Source organism: Abramis brama (assembly GCF_963993115.1).
Source record: "Abramis brama genome assembly, chromosome: 18".
NCBI lineage: Eukaryota > Metazoa > Chordata > Actinopteri > Cypriniformes > Leuciscidae > Abramis > Abramis brama.
Genome location: NC_139980.1, coordinates 36340665 through 36363164, shown reverse-complemented (window position 1 = coordinate 36363164; position 22500 = coordinate 36340665). Strand labels below are relative to the sequence as shown.

Below are 22500 nucleotides of genomic sequence, written 5' to 3'. Positions count from 1 at the left end.
CAGCGCAGCGATGTCCTGGTCGTAGTGCTCCAGCACACGCACACACACACACACACACACACACACACCTTCATTTTCAGCGCAGCGATGTCCTGGTCGTAGTGCTCCAGCACACGCACACACACACACACACACACCTTCATCTTCAGCGCAGCGATGTCCTGGTCGTAGTGCTCCAGCACACGCACACACACACACACACACCTTCATCTTCAGCGCAGCGATGTCCTGGTCGTAGTGCTCCAGCACACGCACACACACACACACACACCTTCATCTTCAGCGCAGCGATGTCCTGGTCGTAGTGCTCCAGCACACGCACACACACACACACACACCTTCATCTTCAGCGCAGCGATGTCCTGGTCGTAGTGCTCCAGCACACGCACACACACACACACACACACACCTTCATCTTCAGCGCAGCGATGTCCTGGTCGTAGTGCTCCAGCACACGCACACACACACACACACACACCTTCATCTTCAGCGCAGCGATGTCCTGGTCGTAGTGCTCCAGCACACGCACACACACACACACACACACACACCTTCATCTTCAGCGCAGCGATGTCCTGGTCGTAGTGCTCCAGCACACGCACACACACACACACACACCTTCATCTTCAGCGCAGCGATGTCCTGGTCGTAGTGCTCCAGCATGTTGGGGAAGAAGGTGGTGTTGTAGGGCATGTGGACACACCACTGCACTCGCACCGGCTCACATGTGAAGAGTGTGTGGCTCGCGCTCGAGTCCAGCGTCAGGACACACACACACAACCACAGCGGGATCCGCATCATTCAGGAGGACCTCCGGGAAATCTGCAACACACACATGTACATCAGCGCAATATGAGCACAGTCACGTCGAGCCAATCTCCTGCCAAACATTTCAATAACCAGAATAAATGTGTGTGTGTGTGTGTGTGTGTGTTCTCACTGTGGCTGGATTAATAAAAGCATATTTAAATGAAAGAGTCTACACTTGGACTGTCGGCTACAAAGTCTGAATCTTTCTAGCTGTAATCATGCATTTTTAATATCATTTTATTAATATTTTACTTGATAATTAACAGAAACAAACAACCTAACACAAGCGTTGAGTGGGTTTGAACCCGAACCGTAGGAAAATCTCTGGCTAACTTAAACTTTCCTCATTCTGCTCTAATAACTATAATCATCACCAGAGGAAAGTGTATAGTGTGTGTTGTACATATGCAAATCATACTGAAGGATCTCAAAACAAGTGAAAATTAATCTCAGGTTCATATAATAAATTCGCCATAATGAAGGAGCAGAATATGGAGATGATGCTTCGTGTGCTCATGTATGTTTATAATAATCATGTATGAAACTGCATGATTTGTTCTGTTGATTTACTCTATTGAGAAGTATTGTTTACTGGTAGGAGAAATTAATCATCATTAGTGATTAATTATCGCGACGATTTTATTTAAATATCAATAGATTTCAGAGAGGATATCGTCTGTGTATTGAAGCATAATTATCAGCAAATATTTAAAATTAGACATGATGCAGACTTAGACCAACATTGATTCACATACTGAATTATCTATTGGTCTTTCTTATATACATAATCATCCTAGAGAGTTAGTATTCAACATTCCTTCGTGTTTTTGACGTCTCTTCCTGTTTTAATAATGGTTGTCTGGTCAACGCGTTTCTGTTCAAACACACAACTTCAGTAAAACAACTGAGCACATCAAATATCGCACAAAGTTTCACAAATGATATCTATACATTTTTGATTATGTCTTACTTCAGGTACAAAATCATCTACGTCATTCTCCACCGGTGAAAGTCTTTGACTTATCCAGAAGAGAAACAATAGATTTGTAGGAGTTTGTGACTTCCGAGAAAAACTAAACTCAGGTGTGCGCATGCGCAGAGAGCATGTCAAAGGGACTGTCTGCAAATTCCGCTCACAGTCCAAAAATATAAACATCTAATCATTCATGGAAATTAACGATATTTGCAAAGTTATAGTAAATGCCTAGTGAGTAGACTGACTCACTACAGGTGAGATTTGCATTATTCATCTGTAGTAAGTCCAACTACAAGCTTTGAAACATGAAAAAAAACTTTAGGTGAATGACTGCATCTTTTATGAAAATTATTGTCGTACATACATGAAGAAGAATTGTAAAAAAAAAAAAAAAAAATTACCAGTAGTAAGTCAGTCTTACCAATAGGAACTTCCTACAAGCTTTGCAATTTGAACATGTCTGTTTTTTTGTTAAAAGTAATTTTAATCAATTCAAATTATACGTTTTAACGCAGTTGGTGGAATTGGCAGACGTTCCCTTAGGCATCAAAACATTCTCAGGTGTAAATATGCGGCTCTAATGCACGTTGGTGATTTTGTCGATATACAGTTGTTGCATATGATATTGCTAAGACCAATCGTGGTATTGATGTCTCTGTAAGAAAACTAATGTCTGGCGAATGTCGAACCTGAAACTAACTTTAGCCTACAGCGCTTTATTCACCTTCACAAGACTCGAACACACACACACACACACACATTCTCTCTCTCTCTCTCTCTCTCACACACACACACACACACACACACACAAACATTCTCTCTCTCTCTCACACACACACAAACATTCTCTCTCTCTCTCTCTCTCTCTCTCACACACACACACACACACAAACACAAACATTCTCTCTCTCACACACACACACTCTCACACACACACACACACACACACACACAAACACAAACATTCTCTCTCTCACACACACACACACACACAAACATTCTCTCTCTCTCTCACACACACACAAACATTCTCTCTCTCTCTCTCTCTCTCTCTCACACACACACAAACATTCTCTCTCTCACACACACTCTCTCTCTCTCACACACACACACACACACACACAAACATTCTCTCTCTCTCACACACATACACACACACACACAAACATTCTCTCTCTCTCTCTCTCACACACACACACACACAAACATTCTCTCTCACACACACACACACACACACAAACATTCTCTCTCTCTCACACACACACACACACACAAACATTCTCTCTCTCTCTCTCTCTCACACACACACACACACACACACACACTCTCTATCACACCCACAAACACACACATACGTGTGCATACACTTTGAACATTGTGGTTATTATTATCTATAAATCACTTAGGCTATATAAAGAATTCATTCCATTTGGTTGTACATATCGGAAATTGCAAACAAGTTCTATAGAAACTATCTATAGAATCAATATCTATAGAAATCTATAGGTGTACCGAATGATTAATTGATAAACCATTAAATTCAGTGGTATTAAATTATAGACTAATGTATTAAACTATACAAGAAGAGATGCAAATGAAAAGTTTGATAGTAAGAGCTTTATGCCAGGCCGCTACTGTGAATCAGATGTTTAGATGAAACCGTTATTTTGTGTAGAGAAAAGGATACTTTGTGATTTAGTGTATTGTACTAACACAATTTAAACAATGCTGAAATATTTGAAAAAAGTGCACTTTTGGTGATCTGTTGTGATATTAGCATTAAGAGTTTTGAAAATGTACACCTTACTTGTGAAAATAGTACCAAAACTGCAACAGGTGAGATGACTTTGTCGATGAATCTATTCCTCCACCGCTGTCTCAGATCTAGGTCTGAAAACCCTTGACATCAGTCGGCACATGAAGAGTTAGTTCACTTCAAAATGAAAATTCTGTCATCATTTACTCACCCTTAAGTTGTTTCAAACCTGTGTGAATTTCTTTCTTCTGCTGAACACAAGAAGAAGAAGGTGTTTTGAAAAATGTCGGTAACCAAACAGTTGATGGACCTCATTGACTTCCATTGTATTTTTTTCCTACTATGAATTTCAGTGGGATCCATCAACTGGTTATACTGACATTTTTCAAAATATCTTCTTTTGTGTTCAGCAGAAGAAACAAAAAACCATGCCATATTTTCACTAACATTGAATGCTCGATGCGGACTCTGTTTGCTTCGTGACGACAGGCTCTGGTGATATGGCCTATGTTCCCGCACACATAACATTTGTTCTTCTTAAATCTGCGTTGGTTGGCGTTGTGGTTTTTCCACTGCAACTGTAGCATTCTCTGGTTTCCTTCTGTTCTTCTGTTCTTCTGTTTCTCCCCTTTTCCCCGTGATCAGGTTTCCTCACTTTGAACATGGCGCTGTTTCATGCCTGTACGCTGGAGTTATTTTGCAAGTCAATCACATTTTTGCTTGCGGCTTCAGTGGCTACTGTGATTTTAAAAGCAGTTTCAAATGTCAGATTTGTTTCTGAATCCGATCATCATCTATGCCAAGTCGTTCCCTCAGCATTTGGTGTAAAGTTGCTCAGTCTTGCTCTAAGCCATGGTCAATCTTCTTCTCTTTATCCTTCAGATTCTTCAGTTTTCATCATCACTGATCCTGTTCATATCCTCAGTCTGGTGTCACATCGGACTTTCTGCTTCATCCTCATCGCCAGAAATGTAGTATATTATAAATGTATAAATCAGACTAGTACATAAATGAAGTTGAAGTTAACACTTTACTCTGTTTGCAGCAGTTCCAGCAACAGACATGAACGCTGCATGCCTCACACACACTTCTTCTTCAACTCAATTTCCAGCGCTGGGTTTCCCAAAAGCATCATAAGCCAAAGTTGATCATAGAGAATATTGGTGGTAATTGTTCTACGATCAATTTAGGCTTACGATGCTTTTGGGGAACCCAGCTCAAGTCAGAACACAACAACGACACATAGTGGTTACTGAAGGAAACTACAGTGTGTTTCGTATCTAAAGTTAGTTCAGGCTGGATCATCTCACTCATTTCTACGGTCTTTACTAACTTTATCTTCAGTAAACTCTGTTCAGATGACTGAACTTACAGGGTTTAACTGTAATTACACTCACTACTGTTCATAATTTTGCAGTCACTGTTTTTAAAAAATTATTTTCAAATTCATACTTTTCTGCAAGGATGCATAAAATAGTTTTTTTAGTGCTGTTCCTCAAACTCGAAACAAAGAGTCGTTGTGGTTTCCACACTTTATCAAGTAAGAAATGTTTCTTGAGCTCCAAAACTCAGCATATTAGAATGATTTCTGATAGATCATGTGGCACTGAAGACTGGAGTAATGTGGTTTAGCCATCACAGAATGATTTTGAAATCATTTATTTAAAAAAAAAATTGTTAAAATAAAAAAGGGTTGTTTTATATTGTAATACTATTTGACAATACTGCATTTTTGACCAACTAAATGCAGCTTTGTGGAGCAGAAGACACTTATTTTAAAAACACATAGGAATTGTCCACATTATGTGAATTTGTGTAAAGACTTGTTATTTTTAAGACAACCACAAGATGGGATCAGAGCATTGAACATTGAGCAACTACACAACTTTAAATCAGAGAACCTGATCAGTAAATGTCTTTATACTTACAGCCTCAGTTAAAAAACGAATCAACTAAAAACCCTTAGTCAAGATTAGTTGAGTTTTACTCTCAGATAACCACACACTGTCCGAGTTAAATTGAAGACCAATTCAAATGTTTGAGTTCCCATGTTATATTTCTTACTGTGCACTTTAATTCAGTTTCAAAGAACAGCCTGTTGTTTAATGAATGCAGTCTAACCCAGTTCTTTTCATACTATTGCAGAATAATTTCCCCTACTTTCACTGTAAATGTATGTTTCACTTGTACAAGGCGACGAGTTTTCATCATGACGCGCTCCGGAGCGCACGGACTCAACGGGAGCGCGCATTGGTCTCTGTGCGCGTAACACCGCGTGACAGTGGATATACACATGCACCAATCCCAAGCACTTGCCAGAGTGGCGAGCAATGAGCGGGTTTGCAGAGTCTTGTCAGTGAATGTCTCATCAGTGAATGTCTCAGTGTGTGTCTCAGATCTTCCTGAAGCAACAGCATCGCTCGCGTGAGGTCCACGCGCGTCATGGCGGGAGCGCAGCCGGGAGTTCACGCGCTTCAGCTCAAACGCGTGTCCGTGCCCGAGAAGCTCAGGACGGGGGACAAGTTCATGAAGTGGGACGATGTAAGTAACATTCATGGCAGATTCAGATTCTCAGTGTACTTGTGGAGCAGTGTTAGCGCGAGCTGTCAGGGTCAGTCAAAAGTCACAATTACATGCTGGTTTACTCTAGAATTGCTTTTGTGTCTTATATTAGAATATTTTTAAAAACCTATTAAAAAGCTAGTTCACCCCATAATGAACCTTCTGTCATCGTTTACTCTCCCTCATGTCGTTCCAAACCCGTGTGAATGTTTTCCTGGGAACATCATAATCCCAGTGTAGAGAAAGACAGATATGGTTTGGTTCGGAAATGATGACAGAATTTACATTTAGAGTGATTCTCTCTTTAAATGCAGATATGTTGTGTAAAATGAAGGTATTCTTCAGTGTCAGTATACTGTATTGCACTAGGCTATACCGTTGTCATGTCATATTTGCATAGTTGCATCTATTTCAGCTCTAATGGACTGTTAGTTTGTTAGTGCTGTTTGTTTGACATCATGTTTAGGCAAATTACCTTTATTTATAACTGTAATCATAACAGATGGCAGCATATGCACCTTGCAAGTGAACACGGAAATGTTACGATTCTCTTCAATGTAATGTTTCCTCGAGCTCATATTTTCCCCTAAAGCTTTCCGATACTCCTCTCCTGCCATAAAAGGTCAAACCTGCCTGTGAAAGTCCTCAAGCCCAAGTGATTCGATTAGAGAAACAAATTGCTGACATAGAGCTTTTCATGGAGGGACAAACAACTAAACAACAGAGAAAACCTCAGATTTTACTTGATGATGAGAAACTGTCATCCATGGGTGAATTTGACATTAATTGTAGATAGGTTCTTTGTATTATTGATTTTCCAGAATGAATGCACGTAAGTCATGGGAGAACTATATTGTTTTAATTCCAAGCCTGATTTAAACTGTGATGAGAGATGACAGTGTGTCTGCTTCTGAGGAGACTTTATGTGGGATAGAAGTGGGATTTATATTTTCCCATCAGAAACCACTTCTCTCCAGTCGATCATAATTCGGTTTAAACGGGGACTACACCTGCTGGTTTACTGAACATCTTTAGCGATTTGTTGTGCTTTGGGAGTTCTTCAATATCCACAGTGTTTTGCCGATCCTATGAATGGCAGAAATTAGTGAATGAGTGATTTTGTAAAGCACCTGTAGGCACTAATGTATGTATTGAACCTGCAGCAGATCAGAGAAGTGATGAAGATGATGACGATGAAGGTGATGAAACCTAATCCGTGATGCTGTAACTGTGTTTCTTAGACAGACATGAACACACAGTTAAATCTCTGTCAAGTGAAGAGGTGTGGCTGCGGCGACTATTCACTGCGACTATTCATTCAGCAACCAATCTGATTGCTTCAAGTAATTGCATAATCGTATAGTCACGTAATTGTCTAGTCATTTAAGCAATCCACCAACCTGTCGAGTTTGTACATCGTTCAGTAAGAAGAAGCAACGTTCTCATGAAATGTTGTATTTTTAGCACTTCTCGTGTTATTGCCTCACTTTGCTGTATTCCTCATTGGTAAGTCGTTTTGGATAAAAGCTTCTGCTAAATAATTAAATATAAATGTCATGTTTGGCAGTGACAACAATATAAAATAAAAAACAGAACAATGAATGATGCCGTGTGTGTCCTGACGTGTGCATGAGGAGCAGGGATGCATATGATTCTCTGGCTTGTGGATTTTCCCAGTTTTCCCAGTGTGTTTCCTGACGTGTGCATGAGGAGCAGGGATGCATATGATTCTCTGGCTCGTGGATTTTCCCAGTTTTCCCAGTGTGTTTCCTGACGTGTACATGAGGAGCAGGGATGCATGTGATGCTCTGCCTCCAGGATTTTCCCAGTTTTCCCAGTGTGTTTCCTGACGTGTGCATGAGGAGCAGGGATGCATGTGATGCTCTGGCTCCTGGATTTTCCCACTTTTCCCAGTGTGTTTCCTGACGTGTGCATGAGGAGCAGGGATGCATGTGATGCTCTGGCTCCTGGATTTTCCCAGTTTTCCCAGTGTTTCCTGACGTGTGCATGAGGAGCAGGGATGCATGTGATGCTCTGGCTCCTGATGCTCTGGCTCCTGGTTTTTCCCAGTTTTCCCAGTGTGTTTCCTGACGTGTGCATGAGGAGCAGGGATGCATGTGATGCTCTGCCTCCAGGATTTTCCCAGTTTTCCCAGTGTGTTTCCTGACGTGTGCATGAGGAGCAGGGATGCATGTGATGCTCTGGCTCCTGGATTTTCCCAGTGTGTTTCCTGACGTGTGCATGAGGAGCAGGGATGCATGTGATGCTCTGGCTCCTGGATTTTCCCAGTTTTCCCAGTGTGTTTCCTGACGTTTGCATGAGGAGCAGGGATGCATGTGATGCTCTGCCTCCAGGATTTTCCCAGTTTTCCCAGTGTGTTTCCTGACGTGTGCATGAGGAGCAGGGATGCATGTGATGCTCTGGCTCCTGGATTTTCCCAGTTTTCCCAGTGTGTTTCCTGAGGTGTGCATGAGGAGCAGGGATGCATGTGATGCTCTGCCTCCAGGATTTTCCCAGTTTTCCCAGTGTGTTTCCTGACGTTTGCATGAGGAGCAGGGATGCATGTGGTGCTCTGGCTCCTGGATTTTCCCAGTGTGTTTCCTGACATTTGCATGAGGAGCAGGGATGCATGTGATGCTCTGCCTCCAGGATTTTCCCAGTTTTCCCAGTGTGTTTCCTGACGTGTGCATGAGGAGCAGGGATGCATGTGATGCTCTGCCTCCAGGATTTTCTGTTTCACTTTTATCTTCTGTGAGTCAGGATTGTTTTCCTTCTCGCTGGTAAAACTGAACAGAAAAGAGGCTTGCCTGTAAAAAGCTTTTGAAGCCCAGAGTTTTTATGCAAACGCTGGTTGAACGCTTCAGTTCGGTTGTTTACAGTTGCTGAGCAACTTCGCAACTTTACTTCTTCTTTAATGTAGAGTTGATCTGATGTGCATCACACGTGTGTGTTTATCTGCTGTCTCGTCCAATCAGAGTCTGAACTCTCTGTTTTCTAATATTAGTTTCGCTGTTTTTGCATTTGAACTCAAGTGTTTCAGAATGTGAATCTGTTTTACACTGATGTTATTCTGATTCTGATATGAATATCTGATCTTTTGTCCTCCAAGTCCATCAAGATTAAAAAAAGAAAAAGAAAATAATCAGAGAATAATAGAAAAAAAAATGTTTCAATGAATTATCAAAAATTAGACTTGGCACAACTGATATATTTTGTATTCAACTGGCAACAAAATAACTGTTATATAATAATATACCATATAATCTGCCCAAAATAGTCTGGGGACACTAAGGATCACATCACCGGCTCACTTGGCATTTAACACACTTTTATGGTCATTATTAAACTGTCTTGTCAGATGTCTGACTGCATGCATGTTGCCATTGTGCAGAAAATGACAGAATGTTTCAGTAACGAAACGCCTTCAGGAATCCAGAGCTCATTTCTCCAGCCATTGATTGGCTCCTCAAGCGTCTGGCTTTAAATCTCCTCACTGGGAGAAACAGGACTCTCTGTAACTGCAGATCCCGTAGGATCGCAACTTTTTCTTCAGACAGCAGTGAGATTGCATGGAGATCAAACCGAGACGTTCTCTAGGAATGTGTGTGTAAATCATCATCCGCTGTGTAAACGAAGCTCTGTCCTCCTCAGGCTTGAGCTCGTTTTTGACGTTTCATTGAGGAGATGGAGGCTTCAGTGTTTCAGTGTTTAAGGAGGCAAAGTAATTTGGAACTTGCTCCATTATAATTCTCAGCTGTGGTTTCTCTGCCAGTGTGTTTGTCTTACAATGGCAGAATCCCAGTAAGCGTCCCAGTAATAAATCAAGCGTCCCAGTAATAAATCGGGTAGAAACAGGACGCTGTCAGACGAGTTGTTGACCGTATACATGATCGGACACACTCAGTAAAAGCTGTGGCGTTTATCTCTTCTCAGAGCACACTGGTCACAGATGTTGTGTTGTGGACTGATACTAAAGCACTGATGTGTGTCGAATGTCTGCATGCGTAATCGGCCCCTGCTAAAGTTTAGGGACTATAAAACACCACTGCGTTCCTCCACAAAAACGTGCTGGTCTTTTTATAGAGCTCCAGTAATATTTGCAGTTGCTATGTGAAGTCCTGAGGGTTAAATGAAACACGAGCTGCTCCTGTCTCTCTGCGTCTGACGGCTCACACTCAACTCTCTGTTTCATTCACGACAAGGTTTGTGTTGCAGGAACTACAGTGCTCTATTTACTCTAGTTCACATCTGTCTTACTCTTTAATATCTCTCTTTTTCTCACATCAACACAAACACGCCATACTTCTAATTCTTCTCATCTACCCATGTTTCTCTTGAACATACTGATTATGTTGACTGTAATAAAATACCCAGTGTGCAGTGCTGACCCTGATGACCCTGATGTGATTGTCTGGTGTTTTGATGTGATTGTCTGATGTTTTGATGTGATTGTCTGGTGTTTTGATGTGATTGTCTGATGTTTTGATGTGATTGTCTGATGTTTTGATGTGATTGTCTGATGTTTTGATGTGATTGTCTGATGTTTTGATGTGATTGTCTGGTGTTTTGGTGTGTTTGTCTGGTTGATGTGATTGTCTGGTTGATGTGATTGTCTGGTGTTTTGATGTGATTGTCTGGTTGATGTGATTGTCTGGTGTTTTGATGTGATTGTCTGGTTGATGTGATTGTCTGGTGTTTTGATGTGATTGTCTGGTGTTTTGATGTGATTGTCTGGTGTTTTGATGTGATTGTCTGGTGTTTTGATGTGATTGTCTGGTGTTTTGATGTGATTGTCTGGTGTTTTGATGTGATTGTCTGGTGTTTTGATGTGTTTGTCTGGTGTTTTGATGTGTTTGTCTGGTGTTTTGATGTGATTGTCTGGTGTTTTGATGTGATTGTCTGGTGTTTTGATGTGATTGTCTGGTTGATGTGATTGTCTGGTGTTTTGATGTGTTTTTCTGGTGTTTTGATGTGATTGTCTGGTGTTTTGGTGTGTTTGTCTGGTGTTTTGATGTGATTGTCTGGTGTTTTGGTGTGTTTGTCTGGTTGATGTGATTGTCTGGTGTCTTGATGTGTTTTGATGTGATTGTCTGGTGTTTTGATGTGATTGTCTGGTGTTTTGATGTGTTTGTCTGGTGTTTTGATGTGATTGTCTGGTGTTTTGATGTGATTGTCTGGTGTTTTGATGTGATTGTCTGGTGTTTTGGTGTGTTTGTCTGGTGTTTTGATGTGATTGTCTGGTGTTTTGGTGTGTTTGTCTGGTTGATGTGATTGTCTGGTGTCTTGATGTGATTGTCTGGTTGATGTGATTGTCTGGTGTTTTGATGTGATTGTCTGGTTGATGTGATTGTCTGGTGTTTTGATGTGTTTGTCTGGTGTTTTGATGTGATTGTCTGGTGTTTTGATGTGATTGTCTGGTGTTTTGATGTGATTGTCTGGTGTTTTGATGTGATTGTCTGGTGTTTTGATGTGATTGTCTGGTGTTGTGGTGTGTTTGTCTGGTTGATGTGATTGTCTGGTGTTTTGATGTGATTGTCTGGTGTTGTGGTGTGTTTGTCTGGTTGATGTGATTGTCTGGTGTTTTGATGTGTTTGTCTGGTTGATGTGATTGTCTGGTGTCTTGATGTGATTGTCTGGTTGATGTGATTGTCTGGTGTTTTGATGTGATTGTCTGGTTGATGTGATTGTCTGGTTGATGTGATTGTCTGGTGTTTTGATGTGATTGTCTGGTGTTTTGATGTGTTTGTCTGGTGTTTTGATGTGATTGTCTGATGTTTTGATGTGATTGTCTGGTGTTTTGATGTGATTGTCTGGTGTTTTGATGTGATTGTCTGGTGTTTTGATGTGATTGTCTGGTGTTGTGGTGTGTTTGTCTGGTTGATGTGATTGTCTGGTGTTTTGATGTGATTGTCTGGTGTTGTGGTGTGTTTGTCTGGTTGATGTGATTGTCTGGTGTTTTGATGTGTTTGTCTGGTTGATGTGATTGTCTGGTGTTTTGATGTGATTGTCTGGTTGATGTGATTGTCTGGTGTTTTGGTGTGTTTGTCTGGTTGATGTGATTGTCTGGTGTTTTTTGATGTGATTGTCTGGTGTTTTGATGTGTTTGTCTGGTTGATGTGATTGTCTGGTGTTTTGGTGTGTTTGTCTGGTTGATGTGATTGTCTGGTGTTTTTTGATGTGATTGTCTGGTGTTTTGATGTGTTTGTCTGGTTGATGTGATTGTCTGGTGTTTTGATGTGTTTGTCTGGTTGATGTGATTGTCTGGTGTTTTGATGTGTTTGTCTGGTTGATGTGATTGTCTGGTGTTTTGATGTGTTTGTCTGGTTGATGTGATTGTCTGGTGTTTTGGTGTGTTTGTCTGGTTGATGTGATTGTCTGGTGTTTTTTGATGTGATTGTCTGGTGTTTTGATGTGATTGTCTGGTGTTTTGATGTGATTGTCTGGTGTTGTGGTGTGTTTGTCTGGTTGATGTGATTGTCTGGTGTTTTGATGTGATTGTCTGGTGTTGTGGTGTGTTTGTCTGGTTGATGTGATTGTCTGGTGTTTTGATGTGTTTGTCTGGTTGATGTGATTGTCTGGTGTTTTGATGTGATTGTCTGGTTGATGTGATTGTCTGGTGTTTTGGTGTGTTTGTCTGGTTGATGTGATTGTCTGGTGTTTTTTGATGTGATTGTCTGGTGTTTTGATGTGTTTGTCTGGTTGATGTGATTGTCTGGTGTTTTGGTGTGTTTGTCTGGTTGCTGTGATTGTCTGGTGTTTTTTGATGTGATTGTCTGGTGTTTTGATGTTTTTGTCTGGTTGATGTGATTGTCTGGTGTTTTGATGTGTTTGTCTGGTTGATGTGATTGTCTGGTGTTTTGATGTGTTTGTCTGGTTGATGTGATTGTCTGGTGTTTTGATGTGTTTGTCTGGTTGATGTGATTGTCTGGTGTTTTGGTGTGTTTGTCTGGTTGATGTGATTGTCTGGTGTTTTTTTATGTGATTGTCTGGTGTTTTGATGTGATTGATTGTCTGGTGTTTTGATGTGATTGTCTGGTGTCTTGATGTGATTGTCTGGTGTTTTGATGTGTTTGTCTGGTTGATGTGATTGTCTGGTGTTTTGGTGTGTTTGTCTGGTTGATGTGATTGTCTGGTGTTTTTTGATGTGATTGTCTGGTGTTTTGATGTGATTGTCTGGTTTTTGATGTGATTGATTGTCTGGGTCCCGTTCTTTGACGTCGCTAACTCAGTTAGCTGGATTTGATTGTTGGCGATTTGGCATGATCTTGGATTGTTTGGTTCTTCGACGCTCATCCTGGACTTGCAGTCATAGCAACAGGTGCACAAGCTTAAACCTGCTCGGGAGCAGCTTATTTCATGTTAACAGGATTAGATCCCGGCTTTATAAGCGGAGTTGATACGGGAAGTCCAGCGCAGCGCGATAGTGCACTTTCTGAGATATATATTTTTTCTTGTGACTCGTGAGATTGTCGTTTACATTATTAATTTGTTGGAAACGCACATTTATTTTCGACTTGTCGGAGTTGGGCTTTAACTACAGCACAAACTGTTTGCATTGCCCTAAGATTATTTGCGAGTGGCTCTTTCCTTTACACTATTGGAGATGCGGAGAACTTGATGGAAAGTGCTGTCTGTCGTGTCATTCGGGTTTACCTGGCGCTTTTAGGTTTAAAAAACAGCTTTAGGTTTTTTGTGGCATTTCCAAGCCACTGAAGACCCAATGTTGTAAAGCAGTTTTATTTAAAGCAGTTTTCATAATTTTTTATGAAGATCATGCAATCATGACCATGCCTATTACAGTATATGTCACTCATGCTTCACTAACGTGATTGGTACCATAGACTATAGGCTAGACCATAGACTGCCATCAAGGCCTCAATGAAGGGGATTATGTGAACAGAAAGGGGGTTCACAATGTAAATGTGCAGCCCAGTTACTATTGTGATTCTTAATATTCCAGATTAGTAATATTATATCAAATAAAAAAAAAGGCAGTTGACTAAAATCTTCCATATCACAAATGTGAAAGCAAAATGGCCAGGATCTGTGCATGACTTAAGAATTTTCAGAGATTCACATTTAAGCACATTATTTGAAAGTGGTAAGGAAAGTTCCACAATTAAATATCAAGCTCACTGTATTACAAACACTTATGCTGATCCTAACAGAACTGCATTTTTTCATAGGTGATTATGACATGTTCCTGCCTGCAGACAGGTGTTTTATGACCCCATTCCCTGACAATGCAGCTCTAGCCAGGACAAGGGCACACAATGAAATGAACTTTGGCTAACTAAAGGGAAGATTTCAGTGTCTGAAAAGTCTGAGGGTTGCACATCTGACAGGGCCTGTGACATTGTTGCATGTGCCATATTATACAACATTGCCCCAAAAAAAACACTTTTCATTAAATGTTTAATAAAAGACAACTATGCTTAGTTCCTTGAGTTTTATTTCAATTGTTCTTTGTAAAGAAAAGCCAGTGGTCAAGTGCCTGCAACAAGAGATATTAGACACATGCCTCATGCAACAAATAAAAAGGAAAAGTTGTCTATACACTGCCCACCTGTAGGCCTATGTCTCCTCTGTCTGTGCAGACTCTTCTGTAGGCCTTTCTGTAGATGTGGAATCCTGCAACTTATATTGCAGCCATAAAGCATACAAGTATAAATGAAGTAAAGTTATTTATGCACTTGCAGGTAGGCTAGTTCCTCCATATGACAGTTATCTGAGAGGGTTTATTCACTGTCCAGTGCAATGGAAACAAATGGACATTACAAAGTCTTATACTTTCTTTCCTTTGGAAAGTTAGAAAATGTCCACTTACTGCACATATTTCAGCCACCACTTTCTTGGGAACAGATACAACAAGTGTTGGTGTATTATGTAAAAGTGCACAAAAGAGGAAAACACAATGTCATTACAATGAACTACACTCGGGAAAAATGTTTAAAATGCAAAATATTTTTACATTAACATAAGTTTATCAGTTTTCACTTTCACAAGTCAAAGCAATTCATCATTACTGAAGATTTAACAGTTGAAATGACTATACGGCCTTAATTTAATGCAGCAAAAATTATTTTACAGTGTAGGCTACTAAGATCTTTTTTTTTCTCAGCCTTTTTCTTGGTTGCTTTTATAATCAGACAACCATTTATTTAACAGTGCCTTTTATAGAAGAGACTATAATATAACTAAAAATTACCATTATGTAGAATATTTTTGTACTTCACTTTTATTTGTTCCCATGTTCTAGTGTGGTGACTCTGTCATTACAATGAACAAAGTAATAATGCAATTATTAAAATACAAATATATAGGCTATTAAGTGATAAAAACATCTAACATGGCCACTTCTAACGGATTTAAATTGTCTGCTACTTTTTGCCAGCCCTCTCTCCTGGCTTTTGCAGACTTTGAGGTGTTCCCTGGCATTTTGATTAAACATTAAAATTCCGAATAAACTTCGACTATTAGTTCTTGCTCTGCTGAGGAGAAAAACTGTGCGCGCTCTTTGGTCACGCTGAACAGCCAATAGCAGCGTTGCTGATCAATGTTTCTACTATCGATACATATCCCCTTTTAAACCAGCGCATGAACGCGCAGTTATCTCAGATAACTCAATCCAGTGATACTAATCATATCCGGCAGGTGTATTCGAATAACCTAATTAGCCGGATCATGATTAGCACGATGATATCATCTTGGATGTGTAATTTGATCTCGGATGTTTTAAGCAACGTACGAAGAATGGGCCCCTGGTGTTTTGATGTGTTTGTTTTGATGTGTTTGTTTTGATGTGATTGTCTGGTGTTTTGATGTGTTTGTTTTGATGTGATTGTCTGGTGTTTTGATGTGATTGTCTGGTGTGTTGATGTGTTTGTCTGGTGTTTTGATGTGTTTGTCTGGTGTTTTGAGGTGATTGTCTGGTGTTTTGATGTGTTTGTCTGGTTGATGTGATTGTCTGGTGTTTTGATGTGTTTGTCTGGTTGATGTGGTTGTCTGGTGTTTTGATGTGATTGTCTGGTGTTTTGAAGTGATTGTCTGGTGTTTTGAAGTGATTGTCTGGTGTTTTGATGTGTTTGTCTGGTGTTTTGTAGGACTGCACCACAGTTACACCGGTGACGCTGCGGGTCGACCCTCAGGGCTTCTACCTTTACTGGACTGATCAGAATAAGGTAATTTCTTTTTTTTCAAATTCTGATTTGAAGCAAACTGTGTCCTGCGTTATAGATAGTCAATAATAGCAAGTGTCTCCTACAGAGTGGTTCGCTTTTATTTAATGCATGTCAGTTTCTTCTCAAAACATAAAGGCCTTTTTAGTCTAACCCTAACCCTAAATGGCATCAATGCCTTCATCATTCAGAAAGTCTGTACACACTGTGGCCAGATGTAAGAGTGTGAGCTCTTACAGTGGCTCTCAGGGTTTCATCCCGGTCTCTAACAGCAGTAAGGGAACCATTGGCCAGCATGTGAAGATCTGTGCGACCATCCAATATTCCCCAGAACATCACTGTCTCACCACCAAACTGGTCATGCTGGATGTTGCAGTCAGCATAACGTTCCCCACGGCATCTCCAGACTCTTTCATGCCACCCTCATGAAGTGTGTTTCTGACCGGTTGATGCACACCAGGTCCTTCTCTAGGGCTCTTGCACTGCTCCTCCTCCTCCTGTTCCTCCTCCTGTTCTTTCTGTTCCTCCTTCTGTTCCTCTTTCTGTTCCTCCTCCTGCTCCTCCTGTTCCTCCTGTTTCTCCTCCTGTTCTTCCTCCTGTTCTTCCTCCTGTTTCTCCTGTTCCTCCTGTTCCTCCTCCTGCTCTGCCTGTTCCTACTCCTGTTCCTACTCCTGTTCCTCCTCCTGCTCTGCCTGTTCCTCTTCCTGTTCCTCCTCCTGTTCCTCCTCCTGTTCCTCTTCCTGTTCCTCTTCCTGTTCCTCCTCCTGTTCCTACTCCGGTTCCTACTCCTGTTCCTCCTCCTGTTCCTACTCCTGTTCCTCCTGTTCCTCCTGTTTCTCCTCCTGTTCTTCCTCCTGTTTCTCCTGTTCCTCTTGTTCCTCCTGTTCCTCCTCCTGCTCTGCCTGTTCCTCCTCCTGTTCCTCCTCCTGTTCCTCCTCCTGCTCTGCCTGTTCCTCTTCCTGTTCCTACTCCTGTTCCTCCTCCTGTTCCTCTTCCTGTTCCTCCTCCTGTTCCTACTCCGGTTCCTACTCCTGTTCCTCCTCCTGTTCCTCTTCCTGTTCCTCCTCCTGTTCCTACTCCGGTTCCTACTCCTGTTCCTCCTCCTGTTCCTACTCCTGTTCCTCCTCCTGCTCCGCCTGTTCCTCCTGTTCCTCCCCCTGTTCCTCCTCCTGCTCCTTCTGTTCCTCCTCCTGCTCCGCCTGTTCCTCCCCCATTCCTGTTCCTCCTCCTGCTCCTCCTCCTGTTCCTCCTGTTCCTCCTCCTGCTCCTCCTCCTGTTCCCCCTGTTCCTCCCCTGTTCCCCCTCCTGCTCCTCCTCCTGTTCCTCCTCCTGCTCCACCTGTTCTTCCTGTTCCTCCTCCTGCTCCTCCTGTTCCTCCTCCTGTTTCTCCTGTTCCTCTTGTTCCTCCTGTTTCTCCTCCTGTTTCTCCTCCTGTTTCTCCTCCTGTTCCTCTACCTGTTCCTCCTCCTGCTCCACCTGTTCTTCCTGTTCCTCCTCCTGTTCCTCCTGTTCCTCCTTTTCCTCCTCCTGTTTCTCCCCCTGTTTCTCCTGTTCCTCTTGTTCCTCCTGTTTCTCCTGTTCCTCTTGTTCCTCCTGTTTCTCCTTCTGTTCCTCCCCTGTTCTTCCTCCTGCTCCTCCTCCTGTTCCCCCTGTTCCTCCCCTCTTCCTCTTCCTGTTCCTCCTCCTGCTCCTCCTGCTCCTCCTCCTGTTCCTCCTGTTCCTCCCCTGTTCCTCCCCTGTTCCTCCTCCTGCTCCTCCTCCTGTTCCTCTACCTGTTCCTCCTCATGCTCCTCCTCCTGCTCCACCTGTTCCTCCCCCTGTTTCTCCCCCTGTTCCTGTTCCTCCTCCTGCTCCGCCTGTTCCTCCCCCTGTTCCTCCTCCTGTTCCTCCTCCTGTTCCTCCCCTGTTCCTCTTCCTGCTCCTCCTCCTGTTCCTCCCCTGTTCCTCTTCCTGCTCCTCCTCCTGCTCCTCCCCTGTTCCTCTTCCTGCTCCTCCTCCTGCTCCACCTGTTCCTCCCCCTGTTTCTCCCCCTGTTCCTGTTCCTCCTCCTGCTCCTCCTGTTCCTCCCCCTGTTCCTCCTCCTGTTCCTCCTCCTGTTCCTCCTCCTGTTCCTCCTCCTGTTCCTCCCCTGTTCCTCCTCCTGTTCCTCCCCTGTTCCTCCTCCTGTTCCTCCTCCTGTTCCTCCTCCTGTTCCTCTCCCTGTTCCTCCCCCTGTTCCTCCTCCTGTTCCTCCTCCTGTTCCTCCTCCTGTTCCTCTACCTGTTCCTCTACCTGTTCCTCCTCCTGTTCCTCTTCCTGTTCCTCCTCCTGTTCCTACTGTTCCTCCCCCTGTTCCTCCTCCTGCTCCTCCTGCTCCTCCTCCTGTTCCTCCTCCTGTTCCTCTCCCTGTTCCTCCCCCTGTTCCTCCCCCTGTTCCTCCTCCTGTTCCTCCTCCTGTTCCTCCTGTTCCTCTTGTTCCTCCTGTTCCTCCTCCTGCTCTGCCTGTTCCTCCTCCTGTTCCTCCTCCTGTTCCTCCTCCTGTTCCTCTTCCTGTTCCTCCTCCTGTTCCTACTCCTGTTCCTCCTCCTGTTCCTCTTCCTGTTCCTCCTCCTGTTCCTACTCCGGTTCCTACTCCTGTTCCTCCTCCTGTTCCTCTTCCTGTTCCTCCTCCTGTTCCTACTCCGGTTCCTACTCCTGTTCCTCCTCCTGTTCCTACTCCTGTTCCTCCTCCTGCTCCGCCTGTTCCTCCTCCTGCTCCTTCTGTTCCTCCTCCTGCTCCGCCTGTTCCTCCCCCATTCCTGTTCCTCCTCCTGCTCCTCCTACTGTTCCTCCTGTTCCTCCTCCTGCTCCTCCTCCTGTTCCTCCCCTGTTCCCCCTCCTGCTCCTCCTCCTGTTCCTCCTCCTGCTCCACCTGTTCTTCCTGTTCCTCCTCCTGCTCCTCCTGTTCCTCCTCCTGTTTCTCCTGTTCCTCTTGTTCTTCCTGTTTCTCCTCCTGTTTCTCCTCCTGTTTCTCCTCCTGTTCCTCTACCTGTTCCTCCTCCTGCTCCACCTGTTCCTCCTGTTCCTCCTCCTGTTCCTCCTGTTCCTCCTTTTCCTCCTCCTGTTTCTCCCCCTGTTTCTCCTGTTCCTCTTGTTCCTCCTGTTTCTCCTGTTCCTCTTGTTCCTCCTGTTTCTCCTTCTGTTCCTCCCCTGTTCTTCCTCCTGCTCCTCCTCCTGTTCCCCCTGTTCCTCCCCTCTTCCTCTTCCTGTTCCTCCTCCTGCTCCTCCTGCTCCTCCTCCTGTTCCTCCTGTTCCTCCCCTGTTCCTCCCCTGTTCCTCCTCCTGCTCCTCCTCCTGTTCCTCCACCTGTTCCTCCCCCTGTTTCTCCCCCTGTTCCTGTTCCTCCTCCTGCTCCGCCTGTTCCTCCCCCTGTTCCTCCTCCTGTTCCTCCTCCTGTTCCTCCCCTGTTCCTCTTCCTGCTCCTCCTCCTGTTCCTCCCCTGTTCCTCTTCCTGCTCCTCCTCCTGATCCTCCCCTGTTCCTCTTCCTGCTCCTCCTCCTGCTCCACCTGTTCCTCCCCCTGTTTCTCCCCCTGTTCCTGTTCCTCCTCCTGCTCCTCCTGTTCCTCCCCCTGTTCCTCCTCCTGTTCCTCCTCCTGTTCCTCCCCTGTTCCTCCTCCTGTTCCTCCCGTTCCTCCTCCTGTTCCTCCTCCTGTTCCTCCTCCTGTTCCTCCTCCTGTTCCTCTCCCTGTTCCTCCCCCTGTACCTCCTCCTGTTCCTCTACCTGTTCCTCTACCTGTTCCTCCTCCTGTTCCTCTTCCTGTTCCTCCTCCTGTTCCTACTGTTCCTCCCCCTGTTCCTCCTCCTGCTCCTCCTGCTCCTCCTCCTGTTCCTCCTCCTGTTCCTCTCCCTGTTCCTCCCCCTGTTCCTCCCCCTGTTCCTCCTCCTGTTCCTCCTCCTGTTCCTCTACCTGTTCCTCCTCCTGTTCCTCTACCTGTTCCTCCTCCTGTTCCTCTTCCTGTTCCTCCTCCTGTTCCTCCTGTTCCTCCCCCTGTTCCTCCTCCTGCTCCTCCTGTTCCTCCTCCTGCTCCGCCTGTTCCTCCCCATTCCTGTTCCTCCTCCTGCTCCTCCTCCTGTTCCTCCTGTTCCTCCTCCTGCTCCTCCTCCTGTTCCCCCTGTTCCTCCCCTGTTCCCCCTCCTGCTCTTCCTCCTGTTCCTCCTCCTGCTCCACCTGTTCTTCCTGTTCCTCCTCCTGCTCCTCCTGTTCCTCCTCCTGTTTCTCCTGTTCCTCTTGTTCCTCTTGTTCCTCCTGTTTCTCCTCCTGTTTCTCCTCCTGTTCCTCTACCTGTTCCTCCTCCTGCTCCACCTGTTCTTCCTGTTCCTCCTCCTGTTCCTCCTGTTCCTCCTTTTCCTCCTCCTGTTTCTCCCCCTGTTTCTCCTGTTCCTCTTGTTCCTCCTGTTTCTCCTGTTCCTCTTGTTCCTCCTGTTTCTCCTTTTTCTCCTTCTGTTCCTCCCCTGTTCTTCCTCCTGCTCCTCCTCCTGTTCCCCCTGTTCCTCCCCTGTTCCTCTTCCTGTTCCTCCTCCTGCTCCTCCTCCTGTTCCTCCTGTTCCTCCCCTGTTCCTCCCCTGTTCCTCCTCCTGCTCCTCCTCCTGTTCCTCTACCTGTTCCTCCTCATGCTCCTCCTCCTGCTCCACCTGTTTCTCCCCCTGTTCCTGTTCCTCCTCCTGCTCCGCCTGTTCCTCCCCCTGTTCCTCCTCCTGTTCCTCCTCCTGTTCCTCCTGTTCCTCCCCTGTTCCTCTTCCTGCTCCTCCTCCTGTTCCTCCCCTGTTCCTCTTCCTGCTCCTCCTCCTGATCCTCCTCCTGTTCCTCTACCTGTTCCTCCCCTGTTCCTCCTCCTGATCCTCCTCCTGTTCCTCTACCTGTTCCTCCCCTGTTCCTCTTCCTGCTCCTCCTCCTGCTCCACCTGTTCCTCCCCCTGTTCCTCCTCCTGTTCCTCCTCCTGTTCCTCCTCCTGTTCCTCCTGTTCCTCCCCTGTTCCTCCTCCTGTTCCTCCCCTGTTCCTCTTCCTGCTCCTCCTCCTGTTCCTCCTCCTGTTCCTCTCCCTGTTCCTCCCCCTGTTCCTCCCCCTGTTCCTCCTCCTGTTCCTCCTCCTGTTCCTCCTGTTCCTCCCCTGTTCCTCCTCCTGTTCCTCCCCTGTTCCTCTTCCTGCTCCTCCTCCTGTTCCTCCTCCTGTTCCTCTCCCTGTTCCTCCCCCTGTTCCTCCCCTGTTCCTCCTCCTGTTCCTCCTCCTGTTCCTCTACCTGTTCCTCCTCCTGGTCCTGCTGCTGGGTTGTTGCTCTTCTCCTTCTCCTTGTGTAATTGCCCATCTCCCACTATCTGCTCCATACTCTTGAATCTGTACTGGGAGAAACAACATGTGACGGGCTGGATGGATTTGGACGATCTGTGGAACTGATTGTGTTGCAGGTACTGCCTCATGCTACAGACAGGGACCCTAACAAATCACAAAACTGAAGACAAATCAGTCAGGAAGGATAAAGATAAAGGATAAATTGTCTGTGGCCTCCCCCTGCAACCCATTCCCTGTTTAAGGGTTGTGTTGCTGTTGCCTTCAGTCAGCTCCTGTAAGTGTATGAAGCTCTCTGGAAAGTGTAAGATATTTGGATGTTAAGAGTCGCATAATGTATTCAGCCTTTACTTTATGCAGTGTACACACACAGTTAGTTCAGGAGTGCCGATATAACAATCCAGCACCTCTGGGACGTTTCAGTGTTTTCATCACTCTACTTTCTCTGTGTTTGTTCCAGACAATTTTTTTTGTTTCTTTCGGATGATGTGCTCGTGAATCGTGAAGGTGAATCGTGACCAGTAACACCAAATACATGCATTAAGAAATGAAGAAGGGTTCATTTTAAAATCATATTGATGTTTGTAAAGATGTTAAGTCATGCCAATAGGTCTTTTTCTGTCTGATTCTCAAAAGAGCTCTGCTCTTCTTCCATTGAACACAGTTCAGAAAACACCATCAGATCAGGTTACAGAGACTAACTGAGACAGAAAACTTAAACCCTAGAGGTGATTTGCTAATGGAGAGATGCTTTGTTTACAGCTCTGGCTCTCACTGTCATGTGATCTCTCGATCCACTGACTCCTGTGGCTCTACATCTAGTGTGTCCATCATATAATTATCTGACATGTCATCATGTGTGTGCAGTCGCTCCAGTCATTAACTGAACTTCTTTGAGATTGCAGCTCATCTTC

General features: G+C 44.3%; 2 protein-coding genes across 3 annotated transcripts in view; one reads left to right on the top strand and one right to left on the bottom strand.

Annotated features, from left to right (window-relative positions):
- Window positions 1-1925, bottom strand: part of fzd6 (frizzled class receptor 6) — a 15676-nt gene extending 13751 nt beyond the window's left edge. The window contains exons 1-2 of the mRNA XM_084090435.1: window positions 1781-1925; window positions 619-822 (exon numbers count right to left, since the gene is read on the bottom strand). Coding sequence (XP_083946561.1) covers window positions 619-801 — 183 coding nt within the window. The 5' untranslated portion in view covers window positions 802-822; window positions 1781-1925. The remainder of the gene's footprint in view (window positions 1-618; window positions 823-1780) is intronic.
- A 3880-nt stretch (window positions 1926-5805) lies between these two features.
- Window positions 5806-22500, top strand: part of plcb1l (phospholipase C beta 1-like) — a 157009-nt gene continuing 140314 nt past the window's right edge. For both annotated transcript variants that reach the window (XM_084090219.1, XM_084090220.1), the window contains exons 1-2: window positions 5806-6083; window positions 16208-16285. In XM_084090219.1, the coding sequence (XP_083946345.1) occupies window positions 5985-6083; window positions 16208-16285 (177 nt within the window). In that variant the 5' untranslated portion in view covers window positions 5806-5984. The remainder of the gene's footprint in view (window positions 6084-16207; window positions 16286-22500) is intronic.